The 18,692-nt window shown below is 49.7% G+C and overlaps 1 protein-coding gene across 1 annotated transcript in view; it reads right to left on the reverse strand.

Moving 5' to 3' along the window:
- Nucleotides 1–8,076: 8,076 nt before the first annotated feature.
- Nucleotides 8,077–18,692, reverse strand: part of FAIM2 (Fas apoptotic inhibitory molecule 2) — a 33,089-nt gene continuing 22,473 nt past the window's right edge. Inside the window, exon 12 of the mRNA XM_082741236.1 lies at nt 8,077–11,663. Within this exon, the coding sequence (XP_082597362.1) occupies nt 11,514–11,663 (150 nt within the window). The 3' untranslated portion in view covers nt 8,077–11,513. The remainder of the gene's footprint in view (nt 11,664–18,692) is intronic.

Here is an 18,692-nt window from a genome sequence, read left to right on the forward strand (position 1 = left end):
TCGATCCCAGGACCCTGAGATCATGACCTGAGCTAAAGGCAGCGGCTTAACCCACTGAGCCACCCAGACGCCCCTAAATTAAAAAATCTTAAAAAAAAAATGGACACATATTAGTTTTTATAGTCAGGGAAAAAAAAACACAGCTTATTACAAAGAAAAGGTCAGGAATGATGTCTCTAAGCATCCTCAGCTCCTTTTCTTAATTCACAATGGACTTTAGCATCTATATGTTTTTCTTAATGTTATTTGGATGTACGTACATTTTCAACATGTATCCCTGCTTGGGTATAATGAGTTTCATAAGGTCACCGTGCTGTGCAAAGCATTCCTTCATAGAATCATTGAATCCTACCTTTTCATTTACCATCTTTCAGATTCAAGGGGTTCCCAAGAGTCAAGGGTTTTGTGAGGTGTGTTTAGGGCAACGTGGCTGAGGCAAGGTCTGTGAAGGGAACAGAGCAGGAGGCCTGGTCTGCTCTGACATTGGTGGAGGAAAGGAGCTGGTGAAGAAACCAGGAAGAGAAGATGAGGAACCACCTACTCTCCCTACTGAGGACAGGAAGGGAAGACCGATCTGAGGGCCAGCTTGCTGGTGCCTATAGAACGAAGTCCAAAGTCCTTACATAGGGCTTCTGAAACATGGATATGCAAATAAGTCACCCTAACCTTTTGTTAAAATGCAGATTATGATTTAGAAGGTCTGCGGTCTGCATTCCTTCCTTCCCTCCTCTCTCTCTTTCTTCCTTTCCTCCCTCCCTCCCTCTCTCTCTCACTCTCTTTCTTTCTTCCTGCCTTTCTCTCTCTCTTCCTATTGTTGGGTCCCCCAGTAATGGGTCCATGATCAAAGGAGCGAGACTGATACAAAGCGAAGGTCAAGCAAAGCTTTATTTCGCGCCAAGCATCAAGAATCAAACCGACTGGCAAACCGACTGGCAAACCGACTGGTCGGGCCGCCCCTTACAGAGGACGACCCCTCCCTGCCTCACAGACTAACTTTTATAGAGCAAAGGCCATGTGGTTGGGCCTGGCCACACACAGGTGACCAATGAGATTGTAACACACAGAGAAAGCTGCACAGTTATGGTAGGGCCCACACGGGTGGCCAATTGAATTACAATTTACCCTAGTAGATATTTGAACTAGCCTATCACCTTGGTCAGAATTGGCGCCCAAAAGGTGGGGCCCACACTCCTTGGTAGCTAGGGAGACGGTATGCTGCCCCACTGATTGGATGTCTCCACCTGACCCGACTCATCCCTGCATTCGGGCTATTACCTCTATCTGACCTGACCCACCCTTGTATTTGGACTTCGTTACATGGGACTGGTTTCCCGGACCTGTTTTTTAAGTAAGTCCCCTTGGTGGGGGGGGCAGAGTCAATTTAAGTTTTACTGCATGAACAACAAAATGGCTGTTCAACCGAGGTGGGGCCGCTCTGGCTAAATAGGCCCTTACATTATCTTTCTTTCTTCCTGTCTTTCTTTATTTCTTCCTATTTCTTTATTTCTTTCTTTTCTTTTCTTCTCTTTTCTGTTTTTTTCTTTCAGAGAGAGAGAGAGAGAGCATGTGCTCTCCTGAGTGTGAAGTGGGGGAGGGACAGAGGGAATCTCAGACAGGCTCTTCCCTCAGCAAGGAGTCTGATCTGGGGCTCCATCTCATTACCCCGAGGTCACCACCCGAGCTAAAATCAAGAGTCAGGACACCTGGGTAGCTCAGTCGGTTATGTGTCTGCCTTTGGCTCAGGTTATGATCTCAGGGTCCTGGGATTGAGCCTGGGATTGGCTCCCTGCTCAGCAGAAAGTCTGCTTCTCTCTCCCCCTGCTCATGTATGTGTGCTCTCTCTCTGTCTCCCTCTCAAATAAATAATATCTTTAAAAAAAATAATAAAATAAAATCAAGAGTCAGATGCAAGACGCCTGGGATAGCTCATTGGTTAAGTGTCTGCTTTCAGCTGGGGTCATGATCTCAGGGTCTTGGCATGGAGCCCCACATCAGGCTCCTTGCTCAGCAGGGGGTCTGCTTCTCACTCATCTTGTGCTCTCTCTTTCTTTCTCTCTCTTTCTCAAATAAATAAATAAAATCTTTTAAAAACCCACAAAAGAGTCAGACACTTAACTGACTGAGCCATCCAGGTGCCCCTATTCTTTGAATTTTTCTTTTTAGTATATTCATTATACAAATTTTGTAATTTTTCAGTATATAAAAATTAGCAAATCTAGATAAACCACAAGAAAAGACCTAAAGTCTTATTCACCACCTGGAGATAACCACAATTAACCTCTTAATGTATATCCATCCATCTAGATTTTTTTCTTATTCTTAAGTATATGTAAAATGTATGCATGTATCTATATATTTAATTAACATTAAACAAGTCAACTTTTATTTTATTTTTAAAAATTTTTTAAAGATTTTTTATTTATTTATTTGAGAGAGAGACAGTGAGAGAGATCATGAGCGAGGAGAAGGCCAGAGAGAGAAGCAGTCTCCCGGTGGAGCTGGGAGCCCGATGTGGGACTCGATCCCGGGACTCCAGGATCATGACCTGAGCCGAAGGCAGTCGTCTAACCAACTGAGCCACCCAGGCGTCCCAACAAGTCAACTTTTAAAATATTACTCACTGAGGGGCGCCTGGGTGGCTCAGTGGGTTGGGCTGCTGCCTTTGGCTCAGGTCATGATCTCGGGGTCCTGGGATCGAGCCCCGCATCGGGCTCTCTGCTCCGCGGGGAGCCTGCTTCCCTCTCTCTCTCTCTCTGCCTACTTGTGATCTCTGTCTGTCAAATAAATAAATAAAATCTTTAAAAAAGAATATTACTCACTGAAATGCAACAGTGGGCACACTCCTTTGGAGATAACACCAAAGCTTACATTTTGGAACATTTAAAAAAAAATTCGGTCCTTTTTGTATTAAGTTTTTAATTTTAATTCCAGGATAGTTAAATACAGTGTTATATTAGTTTCAAGTATACAATATAGTGATTCAACAACTCTATGTTATTCCAGGCTCATCATAAGTGTATTCTTTAATCCCCACCACCTATTCATTTCAGAACATTTTTAAGGAATAGAAGCGTTAGCTTGTGGAATAACCCTCATTTGGTTTTGTCTAGTGTTTTCTCATAAGACTCAGGATTTGAGAATTTTTGGTATAAATTGCATGAGTAGAATGTGTCCCTGTTAGTACATTGCACTAGAAGAGGCACAGAGTGTCAATTATTTGGCTTCCCCCAATCGCCCCCCGCACCGCGCACACACCAGGCCTTTGTTCGAGCTGTTCCCTCTGAATGGCCCTCTTTTCTCTAGCCTACTTGACTAAAATTTGTTCCTCCTTTAAGATCCAGCTCAGAGTTCTCGTACCTCTTTGTCTAACCACATTCATGTGGCACCTCCCCCGTGACAGTCACTTCCCTGTCATCTCCGTACTGTTATGCTGAGTTCCCTGAGGACAGGCTCCCTGTCTTAAGAAGGTAGATTTGTGCTGTTCTCGCCTACTTGACATTCAACATTCTCCTGGGAGCCATACTCTGGTTTTCCTTTGGGGAGACACCCCTCATTTTCCCTATCCTTGCCCATGAGGGTGGCTCCGGGCTGAATGTATGGCCTGGGTCCGGTCACTCAGTGCATTTCACTCCAGTGCCAGACAGATTGGTTCAGTGAAGAACTAGCTTCTGAATCAAGGAGGTCCCATCAGGGGCAACCAGGACTTCTGCCAGAATTGCCGGGCCAGAGAACTCGTGGAACACAGAGTGGCCCTTCCATCATGTTCCATTAGTCAAAGAACTGTGCTCATTGTTTTGAACTGTTCCATTCCACCCTCTGGCCTCGTGCCTCTCCCAAGATACCACGAAGTTTCATTCCCCTACTACATCAGGCTTAGGCTCGAGGTCCAAAATCACTTCTTAAAAAAAAAAAAAAAAGATTTTATTTATTTATTTGTGTGTGAGAGACAGAGGGTGAGAGAGAGAGAGAGCATGAGAAGAAAGAGGTCAGTGGGAGAAGCAGACTCCGTGCTGAGCAGGGAGCCCGATGCAGGACTTGATCCTGGGACTCCAGGATCATGACCTGAGCTGAAGGCAGTTGCTTAACCAACTGAGCCGCCCAGGCGCCCCCAGAATCACTTCTAAACGAAGTCTATGTGCATATGAGGCTCCTCAGGTTTGGTTCCTTAGGAAAGGCTGTTCTCAATCTGAACTAAAGACAAGTTATTTACCTGCACCCACCTACACACATACACACACAGCGTATAATAGCAAGACAGGCATAGGTCCAACAGCCTCTTCATTTTGTATTATTTCTCTCCCTTTCAAGTTGAGCTGGTGGTGCTTCTACCAGTACAAGTCTTTTTTTTTTTTTTTTTTAAAGATTTATTTATTTATTGGTGCGGGGGAGAGTAAGCCAAGAGCGGGTGAGGAAGGGGCAGAGGGAGAAGAGAATCTCAAGCAGACTCTGTGCTGAGCACAGAGCCTGATTCGGGGCTCCACCTTATGACCCTGAGATCATGGCCTGAGCAGAAACCAACAGTCAGAAGCTTAACTGACTGCATCACCCAGGTGCCCTCCTCCCCGCAAAGAATAAAAAACTCTGAGTTAAAAACTCAGAGTTAGAAACTCTGTGGTTTTTCTCTGAATCTAACTGGGGCTCAGTAACCAGCTTCATTAGACAAGTCGCACTCATAAATCTAAGGGAAGGCCTCCTCTGTCTTGGACCCCCAGTAAAGCTGCTGAAGACTACTATCTTTAAGCTCTTGAGAAACCCCATTGTCTAGCAGAGATGCTGTGGAAAAAAACAACTTTAAGACTCTTAGGAGTACTTCTATCTGTTGGAAAGATTCTATGAGGCAACATCTTAGATCTTCCTGAGGTCTTAACAAAGGGCTTTATAATCACACTTTTGGCCTCATCTTTACCAGAAGACTGTGTTTTCCTGATAGTGTCTTGGATTTAATTTTTGTCATGGGACCCTTTATTACTCTGAGAATTCTTTGCTGGCTCAAAAGACTAGGGGCTTCTTATGTCTCCTCTAAATTCTGCTTAAAAACAGAATAATTCCTTCTTTAGTATTCCTCTCACTACCTGTTTCTTAGGATACAAAGCCAAGATAAGCCATTGCCCCTTCAACATTGTGCCTGGAAATCTTAGCCAGATCCTTCCATTCATTAGGTACTTTCTCTGTTTTTTGTTGTTGTTGTTGTTGTTGTTTTTTTGTTTGTTTGTTTGTTTTTACATTAGCGCAGAGAAGAGTTTTGCTAAACTCTATCATGATGCAACAAGGGTTCTTTGTTCTTCCAGGTTCCAAGTCCATTTTCCTCAACTTTCCTTTGAACTTCCACCTGCCATCTCCTTGAAGCCCTTCTAGCCTGCCCTACTGGACTCATTGAGGCCTGTCAGGCATCTCCTGCCAGATGTTTTAAGTTTGGTTATGGCGGTGTCTCACTTCCAGGGACCAAATTCTGTTTTAGTTATCTGTTGCTGCAAAGCAAACCACTTCAAACTCAGTGGCCTAAAACAGCAACTATTTGATTATGCTCATGGGTTATGTGGATTAGGAATGTGGATAAGGATGGTTAGACCATGCTTCATGATATCTTGGGCCAGAACTAGGAAAACACAAATGGCCGGGGGTTGAAGCAGCTAAAGTGAGGGACTCTACTTCCAAAATGGCCTCTTCCCTCCCATGGCTGCCTCTTGATGGGCATGGCTGGAAGACTGGACTCAGCTGGGTGCCTTGGCTGGAGCACATGGCCACCTCAGCATGGAGAAAAGGGAGCTAACAAAGGGGCAGAGAGGGACAGGATAAGGCTCACTTCTCTTGGCAAGGTTTTCCCAGAAAGGAAAGCAGAGAACTTGGAGAGGATTTGGGAATAGTAGGCTGGGAAGAAAGTATCTTGGCTGTGTGTGTGTGTGTGTGTGTATGTAATCAGCAAGAGGGCAAACACCCATTTGCTGGGAGTTGCTGGACTTGAGTGAAAGCAGATGGCATATTTATGAGCTGGATTAAGTCCACTCAGCTCTGTAATTTCTCCAGCCTTAACTTAGGAGCCTGGGAATGTGAATGAAGAGTCTTGGTGTGAGGACCATCCCAGGCATGGGGGTGGGGGGACGTGGTTGGAGGCCACCGCTTAAGACAGTAGCTGCCAGAAGGGAACGGATGGTATAGTGGGTTGTATAGTGATACCCAAAAAGAGAGGTACAAGTGCTAACACCCTTTTACCTGTGAATGTGACTTTCTTCAGAAATAGGGCTTTGAGGAGAGACCTTGAGACCTTGAGGAAAGATTCTCATCCTGGATTGATGGTGGGCCCTAAATCCATGACAGGCAGCCTTATGAGAGAAAGGAGAGGGAGACTCAAGACACAGAGTGGGGAAAGACTGTGTGAAGGCAGGTGAAGATTGGAGGGCGCCCCAAGCCGGGGAACAGCAAGGACAGCGGCAGTCGCCAGAAGCTGGAAGAGAGGCCTGGAATGGCTTCTCCCTCAGGGCCTCGGAAAGGAGCCGAGCCAACCGTACTGACCCCTTGATTTCAGGCTTCTAACCTCCACAACTATGTGAGAATCATTTATTTCTCCGGTCTTAAGACACCAGTTGGTGGAGATTTGTGACCCTAGCCCTAGGAAACTAATGAAGAATGAATGGGCAGACAGAAGAGCTGGCTGGAAGCAGGAGGAGGTGAGGAGCCTGGTGTTTCCAACTCAGCCCCCACCTCCTGCAGGGACCGCCTTCCCTCCCCTTCCACCAGTGCCCAGGCTCAGCCTTTCATGCGCTTCAGACCCTGACTCGGAGGCCCCCCACCGCCTCGCCACTGTTCCACATCTCCTCAGTACTTGCTTCCCTGCCAGGCCTGCTTTCAAGAGCATTTACTTGGGACCGTGAGCTCAGTGGTCGGGAGCTGTCATCTACGTTTTCTCTCCTGCAACACCGCTGTCTTCTCCCTCCCCTATCTTATCTATGGAAGTGCTTTGTACACAGTGGGTGCCTAATAAGTGTTATTTATTCTCTCTGCAGAGTCCCCTAAACATTGCCCTGCTCCTTCCCCTGCTGCAGCTGAATTTATGCCAAAACCTTGTCACAGGTGAAGATAATTTCCCCCTTTACATCAGTGTGGTGTGTCCCCCTCCCACATGGCACCCTGGGCCCCAAGTTCCCTGAAGGAACTTGGCAAAGTAAGCATCACCCCCATGTGTCTTCTAATCTCACTCTTGGCACTAACTTGTGTGTAAACTCGGACAAGTCAAGGCACCTCTGCTCCTCAGTTTCCTGTCAAGTAAAACAAAAGGATTGGAGCAGGTTCATTCATTACCCCATTTATACAAAAACCACTGTTGAGACTATTTGTCTAAGTTACATGAATTCAAGGGTGAACAAGATTTCAAGGATCTAAAGGATCATACATACAAGCAGACAGGAGGAGAGGTTAAAATGTGCCAGGGTGGTACAGGGCAAGGGGGCTCTGAGGAGGGGGTGGCCAGAGCACTGGGGGGGGGGGAAGGGGAGCTGAGAAAGGCTTCATGGGAGAAGTAATGCCTAAAGCTGCCCATCTTCAGGATCCTTCCAGCTACAACATAGGCTTTCCTTCTAGGGACATGGGGTTGGGGTCAATATAAGGAAGACTCTTTCAACAGAACTAGAAGGAAGGCCTGCTATTGGAAGTCACCTCCAGCCAGGCAGTGACAGGTACAAGCATCCTAAGAGCCGCTACAAGGGGTATATATTGACAGAAGGACCAGTGTTTTTTAAATTTTGTATTCACCTGCGGGGGCAGGGAGCATGAGCAGGGAGAGGGGCAGAGGGAGAGGGAGAAGCAGACTTCCCGCTGAGCAGGGAGTCTGGAACAGGGCTCGATTCCAGGACCCTGGGATCAGGACCTGAGCCGAAGACAGATGCTTAACTGATTGAGTCACCCAGGTGCCCCCAGTGTTTCTTTTCCCACATCAAGGTAAGTGTGGAGATTTAATTTACACTTAGCTCTGTGGGGACAAAGAGCTCTGGTATGAACATTTCACATCAAATCTGAGTTAAATCTCACGAACGGCCTCCTGGCCAACTGAGGCGACAAGCAAAAGGCAGGCGAAGGAAACGGTTCAGATGTCATAATTTTATTATTATCTCCTGTCAGTCACAGACCGGGAAGGTGATGCCAGGAAATGGAACAGACTCGGACCCTGGGCAGCTTGAAGGGGCTGAGGCCAGAGGGACTGTGTGTGGTGGCAGGTGTCTGCCCTCAGTCTCTTGAGGGAAAGCTCTGGGGCCGGGTGGCACAGGGTGGTTTCTAGGAGATGGGTGAACAGTGTCCCAAAGATGTGACAACGGTTGGACTAAAGTGAACAATCAGAGGCTGATGAGGAGAGAGGTCTGGGGAGGTCTGAGAAGGGTGGTGAATGAATCCTATCTGAAGCCAGCAAGCCACACAGCCCTTCTGCTGCTCGCCCGCAGAACCAGGCCCTGCTTTTCCTCCAGCGACCACCGGGGGGCAGCAAAGCGCTGGCGTGAAATCCTGCTCTCGGGAGCAAGGCTAGGTCTTGGGCTAGTCCCAGGAGGGCCAGGGAGGGAGAGGCAGAACCTTTTGAAATAAGGGTATCTGTGGGTTCCTGACTCCCCTGGGAGGAAGAACAAGATTCCTGGGGCTTCCTCAGACAACACAGGAGCCACACACGTGCCTGGGAATTGGGGCAGGAGTCCGGGGAATTCCCTGTGCCTCCTGGGACCCCAGACACAACCCTAGGAGAGGATCTCTTGATCTTTCTGTCTTCCTCCTGGCAGGAAACCTCCGACCTGACATCACAGATGATCAGATTCCTGGCTGCATCGAGCTCTATAAAATCCAACCTACCCCTTCCTTGGCCCAGCCCCTCCCCTGCCAAAAATGTGAGGGCCCACAGGTTCTCCTTCTCCTCGGCAGGTTGTGGCACCTGCTTAGCTTTGGTTTCTCAGTTTCTCCTAATCTTGCATTCCTGTTCCTCTGCCCTTCCTCCTTCAAAGGCCCAGCCAGGTGTTCCTGGGCTATTCCTGGCCTGAGTTGGGGGCGGGGAGGCGATAAGCAGGGCTCCCAGCCCCAGCTCTGCTGCTGGCTCAGCATGTTCTGGATCCTCAGGGGCCTCTCACAGGAGAGTCTGTGGCATACTGCCCCTGCTTCCAGAATGCCAAGTTGCCCAGTCACATTGTTTGTTGCTGAGGGCTTACCTCCTTCCCTCAACCTTTCAGAGCTCAGCCCCAGATCAGCTTCTCAAGCCTATTTCTGCATAAACTGTCCTAGGGAGAGGACAACTTGGACAAGAGGATTCTGGGAAGCATGACCAAGGCCTGGGCTGAATGACCCTTTTGGAACTGGAGAGGAAGTGAACAGACCTTGGAGGAAAGGTGGCAAATGGACCCGGAAGTCAGGGGAAATGTGTTCTGGTCCCTCTCCCTGCACCGCCCAGGCCGAGGTCTTCCATCTCGTTAATCTGGAAACTACTCGCAACTTAATACCATGAGCCTGTCGGCAGTGAGGCTGGGAATCAGCCACCAGAATCCTGCTTCCCAGCTTGTGTCTAGAAGATGGAAACGACAGAGTACAAAATTTGGTGGTGGTAGTGGGGGGAAGGGGGAAGCCGGGGAGACACAGAAGACAACAAATCCTCAGGAGACCTAGGATGTCTGGCCTGACCACCCGGTCTCATTCCAGCCCCAGTCTAGTAGGTTAGCTGTATGCCCTTGGTCTTGCTCCCAATCCTCTCGACCACCTCAGCTTTGCCCTCTGCGATCAGCATGTGCAGACGACTGCCTTTACAGGATTGCTTTAATGGACGGATTTAGACCAGCACACAGTAGGCATCCAGCCATGCTCCCAGTTGCCTTTGTCTCATGCACAAACACTACCATCCGTTCTTGCTTCCCTCTTTCCTCAAATGCCCAAGGGGGAACAAAATTTCAAATGCTTCTGCAATATTTCTTGAAAGCTGAAAACAGGAAGGGTGGAGAAGGAAGAGTCAAAACAGATTGCTAACATACCTAGTCACTCTCTCCAAGGGCAAAAGAGCCCCCAGCACCGGGAAGAGAGGTGAGCCCTGGAGGGAAAGCCCAAGGGAAGGTCCAGGTATATGAACCTCGCTGACCCTACCCGGTAACTTTCCACCCGCGCAGAGCTGGCTTCGAGGTGCTGGCTGCACACTTCCCCCTGGTATGGCCCCATCATACCCTCCCCTGCAGGCCCTGCTGGGGGGCTGACGTACACCCTGATCGAGTCTCAGCTCTCAGAGGCCTGGAGGCTGATAAGGAGACCCAACCTCATCACATGGGACCAGCTGGAAGGACCGGCTCTGGCTGTTAGCATCAGCTGAACGGCTTCCAGAGTCCAGAGATAAGGAGATAAGGAATGAAGGGGGGGGGGCTTAGGCTTCTGGGCTGAGTGGCCAGAGAAGCCAGGGGGAGGAATATGGGCACTGCCAACTGAGGCCTCAGGAGGCCTGGCTTGGGGATCCACCAGCGCAGGGCAGCAGTGGGTGGGGGAAAGTTTAGGAAAGAAGTGTGGAAAGGCCTCAGGGCAGGGCAGGATTCCCTCCCAGTGGGGCTAGTTCAGCAGCTAGTATAACCCTCCCTCTCTATCGGAGCATCCAATCCTCTAGGGTCCACGCACTCCACTCAGCCTCAGGCCGAGGTTGGGGGACAGCCCAGGGAGTCCAGGGAAGAGGGTGAGAGGAAGTCAGTCCTGCCAATTTCAAATGCCGTCCCCCCACCAACAGTGAGATGCAGGGCTGGGTGTCTTGGTGTTACTACAAAGCCCATACCTCCCAAAGGACCACCTGCCCCCCATCTCCCTTATGGCCCCTGGACAGGTCCCCTGTCCCCACCTCCTGCCCCAACAGAGTTCTTTCATGACCCAGGAGGGTAAACCAAGGCAAGTGCAGATGGTTCGTTCTGGCTTCCTGCCCCTCTTCCATGGGCCATAGTGCTCAAGTGCCTAGAATATGCTGCTAGTCTTATAGTTGCCAGGATGGGCAGCCTGGGACAACCATTGGGTCGATCCACATCCCCCCACCGGCAGAACAGTCTCACTTTCTCTCCCAGCTTCCTCACACCCCCTTATAAGTGTCAATGCCTGATCTAGAAGGAAAGAACAGAGGAGTGGATTTGACACAGGACAATGTACCCCACACAGCTGGGGCAGCCTTAGGAGGAACCTCAGTGGGGTGCAGACTTCAGCTACGGTCCTGAGATCTCTTTTCCACCTCTGGAATCCTGCTGGACTCCTCCCACTCGTCCCTTTGGTCCTCAAACCCAGAGGAGTCTCCAGTCTTGACTGTTCACTTCAGGAGATGTAAGTGGGAGGAAGGGGCAGCACAGAGGGTGTGACCTCGGTTCTGTGGGGCCCCTAATGCTGGGGTACAAGGCTGCAGAGGGTGAGGACAAGCATCGGGCTGAGGGGAGGCCAAAGGATGGGCTGACAGCTAGTTTCACATCTGGGCTTGCAGGAGAGTACAGGGAGGGACAGAGGACCAGCAAGGGGGACACTCTTGAAAGGAAGGAAGGAAGGACTCCTCATTCCCGGTTGGTGCCAAAAAGCTGCAGGAAGAAGGTGAAGATGTAGATGATGTCTAGGTAAATGTTGAGGGCTCCAAAAATATACTCCTCGGGGCTCAGTGAGTGGCGTCGGTTACCCATCAGCAACTGGGTGTCGAATGCCAGGAACTGAGGGAAGGGCGAAGAGAGAGAAGTCAGAAGGTCCAGCAGCTGTGACATTGACCAAGGGGGCCCAGTGTCCCCATCTGGGCCACCCCCCAACCAATTTTGCTACCATCATCTGCTGCTTGGCTGCTCAGTGACCCTCCTGGAATGGCCCAGAATCTGGAATTTTCCCAATACCTTCTATCCCTAATTAACACCTATCTCCCCAAGCACCTACTATGTGCCAAGCACAAGGAAATAGTCAAGAACAAGACAGACAAAGGCGCCTGGGTGGCTCAGTCATTAAGCATCTGCCTTCAGCTCAGGTCATGATCCCAGGGGCCTGGGATTGAGACCACACTGGGCTCCCGCTCAGCGAGGAGCCTGCTTCTCCCTCTGCCTCTCCCCCTGCTTGTGTTCCCTCTCTTGCTGTGTCTCTCTCTGTCAAATAAATAAATAAAGTCTTAAAAAAAAACAAAAACAAAAACAGAAAAACAAATAAAAAGACAGACAAGATCCCGGCCTTAGAGTCTAGAGTGGAAGTAATCATTAATATGAGTGAAAGCAAAGAGAAATGGGAATTGTCCCAGGAGGGTAGCTAATAATAAGGAACTTGACCTATGTGAGTGTGGCAGGGAGTTCGGGAAGGCTTTGAGCTGAAGCCTAGTCTCCTTGCCATTGCCCCAGGGCCCTCCTTTTAGCAGATGAACAAACACTTCATTTAACAGTGAGCAGAGGCACTTATTCTGTGTTGTGTAGACATTAGCCCACTTAGTCTTAATAACATCCCTAAAGTAGGGATTATTCCTAGAGGAAACCATGTCCCAGAGATGTTAAGTTCTTGTCTGAGGTCACAGAGCTGGGAAGCAGCAAAGCTAGGGTTTGAACCTGAGCAGCCCAGCTCCAGAGGTCCACTATTCAGGAATAGCACCGTGTCTCCTGACAGGAAATGCCTTCTCCCCAGGGCACCTTCTTGGCCTAACAGACTATGAACAGTGATTCCCTTGAGGACAGCTCTTCCCTGCCCGCCCCACCCCCAACCAGGTCTTCCTATCATCTACACTGACTCAAGCTCTTCCCACTTGGCGATTCTCTGGGGTCCAAGCACAGGAAGCAGAATCCCCTAGAAACAGCAGATGATGTTTCACAGGCATAGTGTAGTTTTCGGGGAGAAGGAAACCCAAAAGTTCCACCAGTGTCTCAAAGGTCATGAACTGGCCCACCTGGGATTGGAATTCTTTAAATCCATTCACATTCTTGCTAACTGGGCTGTGCCCCGCTCTTCCGTCACTCGTGTGTGGAAGACCTGTGTACCTTGGGTCCTCTGGAACATTCATTATGCAATAAATAGGTATGGGGCAAGAGCTGGCGCCGGCCACTTGCTGGCAGAGTCTGCCTTCACTATGCTGTGCCTGCCTTCCGGGGCTCACTGCTTTGTGGGATGATCACAATAAAACTCAGTAAATGCCATCATTAGGGCAGACTGAGCAGGAGGATGGTGGGCCAGGAGAGGTGACATTTTACCTGGAGCTTGAAGGACGAGTAGGAGTTTGCTAGACTGAGAAGGCCTGGGGAGGTACGGGCTATGGTGTGAAAAGTGAGGAATTCCGCATGGTGGGGGCAGGGGGGCAGGGGATGGAGGGAGCGGGACTAGAGCCTTGGGGCCAGAGGTTCCTACAGGGAGCATCTCCCCCATCCGGGACATCAAGGCATGACTCCCTGGAACGTGGGGAGGTGGGGGTGGTTATGAGCACGGGCTTGAAAGTCAGCTCCAAATGAATTGTGGCCTCATCTCCACTCCTCACTAGCTCTGAGCGCCTGGGCAAGGCGGTGTCCCTGAGCTCTGAGCACATATCAGGAAAGGGGAGACGAGTGGGCTTGCCTCCTGAAGTTGTGAGGAGGAAGAGGCACACAAAGGGCCCAGCCTGGAGGCTGACACATGGCAAGAACCCAATGCACTAGCTCCTAGTGTGGGTTTGTATTTATCTGCAGAAGCAGGGGTGCCCCCTTGACATCTTGTCATAGGCGGCTGCCGAGTCCCAGATGTCCCATCAAGGAGGTCCATCAAGGAGGAGGAAACGTTACTAGGGGACACTGTGTAGGCTTAACAGAAGGAATGGGGTGGGCGGGGTGACGACTGAAGAGGGGCTGAGGGGGGACCTTGTGCAGCACAGGTCGGGCTCCCTGAGCTCAGCAGCGTTGAGGGGAGGATGCAGGAGAACCCAGGACTGGAGTCAGAACTCTTGTATTTGAGCTCTGGTTCCATCCCTCCGTAGCCGTCCCCTCCTGACCTCAGTGTCTTCGTCTGCAAAATGGGACAGCAGCTGTGACCACACTGTGGTGTGGTGTTCAGGGTGGATGTATGTCTGAGTGTGGCCTCAACCATTCTCATTTCGCTCTGCTCCTTCTGATTTGGAATTGGATTCCCACGAAAGTTTGCCCTCTCCAGAGAGAATGAGCAAGGAGAGGGACCAACTCGAATGCTGCAGGCTGCTTAGCGGTCATGCTGCCAGCAGAAGTTAATAAATTGCTGATCTGGCTTATCAATCAGTGGCTTGCTTCGTTGATTTCTCAGAGCCCGGTCACCCCTGGGTGAGCTAATGAAATTGAATCTCTCAACCTAGAAGGCTTGGACCTGACCAGGTACGGGGGGTGCAGGGCGCTCCTCCAAGGAACCCCCACCCAGGAGGCCTCCTAGAGCAGCCAGCAGGCTTTGCTCGTGCAGAAAAGAGGAATGAAATTATTTCTACTCCTGCCCTTGGTCTGTGGCCATGGATGCTTATCAACGTGGGATAACCTGCCCCAGATTTCAACTGCACTGCCTGGTACCACCCAGCACGGCAGCCTCACACCTGTAAGTCAGCTGACAGCTTTTCACTCAGTAGTCCCAACAATATTTATCGAGCACCTACTATGTTCTGGGGAGTTTGCCTTTAGATAGCCGAAAGTCTAATGAAAGCAAATGATCAGAGATTCCTTTAGGAGCATGTACTTATTGCAGGGGAAAGGAACCTGATGACCTTGGGTGATGGTGAGCAGTGCTGACTAACATCTTGGTCGAGAGCAGCTATGTTGGTCATAGCTAACGTCTTGGTGGCTAAGACCTGAGTTGAGTGCTAACAGCCAGGTTGACTGCTGACGCCTGAAAGGTCCCAGCTGAGCACAAGAAGGAAGGGCAGTCTCGGGGACAAGAGACAGAGGGGAACTAGGAGGCTACTAACTTAGCCCTGAGACGCCCTCTCACACACTAATCCTTTCTCTCGGCTCACTCTTAGGAGGTGGGTATAATTATCACTATTTTACATACGAGGAAAGGCGTCTCTGAGCAAGAGAGTGGCTTGCTAATGATCATTTCCCTAGTGCTGGGTCCAGACCATCTGTCTCCCACTTTGATAGAGAAGCAGGTCGGGGGTGGGGGTGGGGGTGGGGGCGACTGGCCAAGGGGGCTGGGCACAGAGGGCAGAGGAGCCAAAGGCCAACTTGCCTCAACTTGCCTGGTCAGGGCCCCCTGGCTACACACCTGGCCTCAGCCTGCTGTGTCCAGGACCTAGGCTTATGTTTGCTGTCCTCCCAGAGGACATGGGGAGCCATGCCATGCAGAGGCCCTCTCAGAGCCATCAAGAAACAGGCACTGAATACAAAAAGCTGGGGTTACCATGTGTTGAATCAGTAGGACAAAATAACACATGGATGGCATCCATCCTACAGAAATGGCGGTGCTAGTGTGCAAAGCAGCACATGCCCCATGGCGCAGCATGGTTTTAACAGTGAAGGACTGGAAACCCCAAACACGCAACCAGGGTTGGTTAAATAAACTGTGGGCAGCAGTACTGAGGCAGAAACAGCTCTGAAATAGGATTTCATGAGAAAAGAACAAGCTGCAGAAAAATCTACATCATAAAATCCCCTTTCTGTAACAACAACAACAAAAACCTGCACAAAACCATGTCATAGAAGTCTAGCTAGCAGATACCTATAAAATGCATATAGAAAGATCTGGGATCTTCCTAAGATTGCTTACCTCTGAGGACGGTAGTGAAGGCCGTGCAAGTGACATTTGCTTTATCTATAGTATGTCAGAGTTAAAAACTGAAATGTTTTATATTTGATTTTATAATACATTTTATATGAATGTATTCATATATAATTTAATTAGAAATTTTGAAAAGAAGGATTAAAGTAACACACACAAAAAAGAGTTGGGGAGTGTTTTCACTGAATCGTCACACAAGCCTCCAGGATGAGTGTTCTGTTATTGTGTCCATGGTAAAGCTGAGGAGTCTGGGGCACAGAGAGGCTAAGTGACTCGCCTGATTTACACAGCCAAGAGGACAGACTGTTAAATCCTGTTCTCCTTCCACCTTGTGACACTGCTTTGGGTGGGGGTGGGGGGTTGCGCGCACACGCGCGTGTGTAAAAGGCTGAAAGAGGTGGGAAGAGAAGCACAGAGCACACAGCCAAGAGGGCTGCAGGCTTCCTGGGGAGGGCTGCAGTGAGTACTGTGCCTACCTGACCCTGCCCCCACTTTCTGGGCTGGAGAGTGAGCCTAGGCATGGGGGAGTCTATAGGAAGAGGCTGCCAGCCTTAAGTCCTTGTGCCCTTGGCAGGGATGCAGGACCAGGTGCAGGAGTAGGGGAGCGGAGGAGAGGCTGGTACCAATAGAAGATACTCGTCTTCACTGGACTGAGTGTCAAAAGTTTCAATGGCACAGACAACATCAGCATGTGGGCCTGAGCACCTCCAGGTGGCTACTAGGGAACAGGGTCTGGCAGGCACATGAGCCAGAAAGCCTGGCCCAGGATAAAGGGGATGAAAGTGTGTAGGAGAGTGTGTAAAAGAGCCCATGTGTGGTCTTCTGAGGAAGGGCACGAGAGTAATACAGTGCTTAACAACACGGACTGGGGAGTCATGAAGACCTGGGTTCAAATCTTGCAACTGACTAATGCTAACAGGTGATATTATTGATTAATGACCCGCCAGGCGCTTTCCAAGTGCTTTGCATATATTAATTCACTCGCAAGTCTCAACAACCTACAGGTGGGTACTATTATTATCTGCATTTTAAAGATAAGGAAACGGAAGCACAGGGAGGTGATATGATATTATCAGTCCACAGGGCTAGATTGTGGTGGAGAATGTATTTGAACCCCAGGTACTCTGCTCCAAAATTTGGTGCTCTGAGGTACAAGGTTAACATTTATGGTAAGGGTAAAAGCTATTATGGGGCGCCTGGGTGGCTCAGTGGGTTAACGCCTCTGTCTTCGGCTCAGGTCATGATCCCAGGGTCCTGGGATCAAGCCCCGCATCGAATCCGGGCTTTCTGCTCAGCAGAGAGCCTGCTCCCCCTCCACCCCTACCGCCTGCCTCTGCCTACCCCTATCGCCTGCCTCTGTGATCTCTGTCAAATAAATAAATAAAATCTTAAAAAAAAAAAAAAAAGTGTGACCAAGGGGCGCCTGGGTGGTTCAGTGGGTTAAAGCCTCTGTGTTCGGCTCTGGTCATGATCTCAGGGTTCTGGGATTGAGCCCTGCATCCGGCTCTCTGCTCAGCAGGGAGCCTGCTTCCCACCCCCCGCCTGCCTCTCTGCCTTGTGATCTTTCTCTTTGTCAAATAAATAAGTAAAATCTTTTTAAAAAAGAGTAAAAGTTTGAAAAACTTTGAAAAAATAGTTTGAAAAAGTACCAAGTTCCAGGTGCTAGGCTGTTTTCATTTTTCCTTTCATAAAGTATCTTATTTAATTATTACCACAGCTTTGTGAACTAGTTCATATTAGCCCATTTTATAGATGAAGCAACTGAAGCACAGAGAAGTCAAGTAACCTGCCCTGGGTCACAGTAGTTAAGATGACAAGCTAGATCTTGATAGCACCTCTTCCCAGCTCTGCATTGGATAAGAGAGCAGCGACTGGTGCCTTCCCTGCCCCAGCATGCCAGTTAGATACTCCTGCTCCCTACAGGAACTCTGAGCCACCCTTCTCCATGAGTCCCCCATCCCTGGGGGCTGGGAGAGGGGCTTCTTTTGCCTTCTCTGGATCAAGTTGTGGGTTTCAAGGGCTTGGTTTGAGCAGGGGGTTGGTTGCTGAGGATTTGCGCCTCAGGAAGTGAAACTGAGAAGAGTCCTGGGAGGGGGACACCAAGAGCACTTTCCCCCTGAAGGAGCAATTACCCAGCATTCCACCTCCAACCTGTAGCCCTCAGAGGAAATAACTCGACTTCCAGAGGCTTCATATGAGGCCTCAGGTGAGGTGTTAAGGCTGTTTTAGTGGCCTGAGGGTGGGTGGCAGAACAGAGAAGGTTCTCAAAAGATCTTTCAGGCTCATGTAAAAAACTGATGCAAAAGAGCTTCTAAGCAGGGAGAGGGGTGAAGTGGGAAAACAATCAGGAGTCTCTTTCTAGAAACTTTCAGAAGCTGTAGGGGCTGACCTAGGCCAGTCATGGGGCACAGGGGACACAGATTCTCTGTTGGGGCTGGATAGAAGTAACTGCTAAAAGCCTGGTCTCAGAGGTTGAGAAAGCCTCTCTGGGTCCTTCTGCTGTGGAGTGAGTTAGTCAGGAGGCCTCTGTTTTCCCTGTGAAACGGACAGGGAGGTAGAGTTGAAAGAATATTGAGCTGAGAGTCAGGAAAATGGGGATTTCATCCAGCCTTGGCAGCTAACATTGTGTGCCCGTGTGTGTGTGTGTGTGTGTGTGTACATACATGGTGTGCAGTATGTGTGTGGTGTGTGTGGTACATGGGGTTGTTGTGTGGTACATGTGGTATGTGGTATGTGGAGGAGTTGTGTGGTGTGTGTGGTATTTGGTTTATGTGTGGTACATGTGTGGTGTGTGTGGTACATGGGGGGTTGTGCGGCACGTGTGGTATGTAGGAGTGTATGTGGGGCGGGGGGCATGCTCTCTTGAGGCCTCAGCACAAATAGGTCCACACCAGCTCTGAGGACTCAGTCTCTGCCCTCCTTTCTTCCAGGGGCTGAGGACAGATGGCCGTGCACATCTTCCCCATGGTCAGGGGCCAACACCCAGGTTTGGAGACCCAGCACCTCTATAAACAAAGCAT

The sequence above is a fragment of the Mustela nivalis genome (genome assembly GCF_964662115.1).
Source record: "Mustela nivalis genome assembly, chromosome: 7".
In the NCBI taxonomy this organism is placed as follows: Eukaryota; Metazoa; Chordata; class Mammalia; order Carnivora; family Mustelidae; genus Mustela; species Mustela nivalis.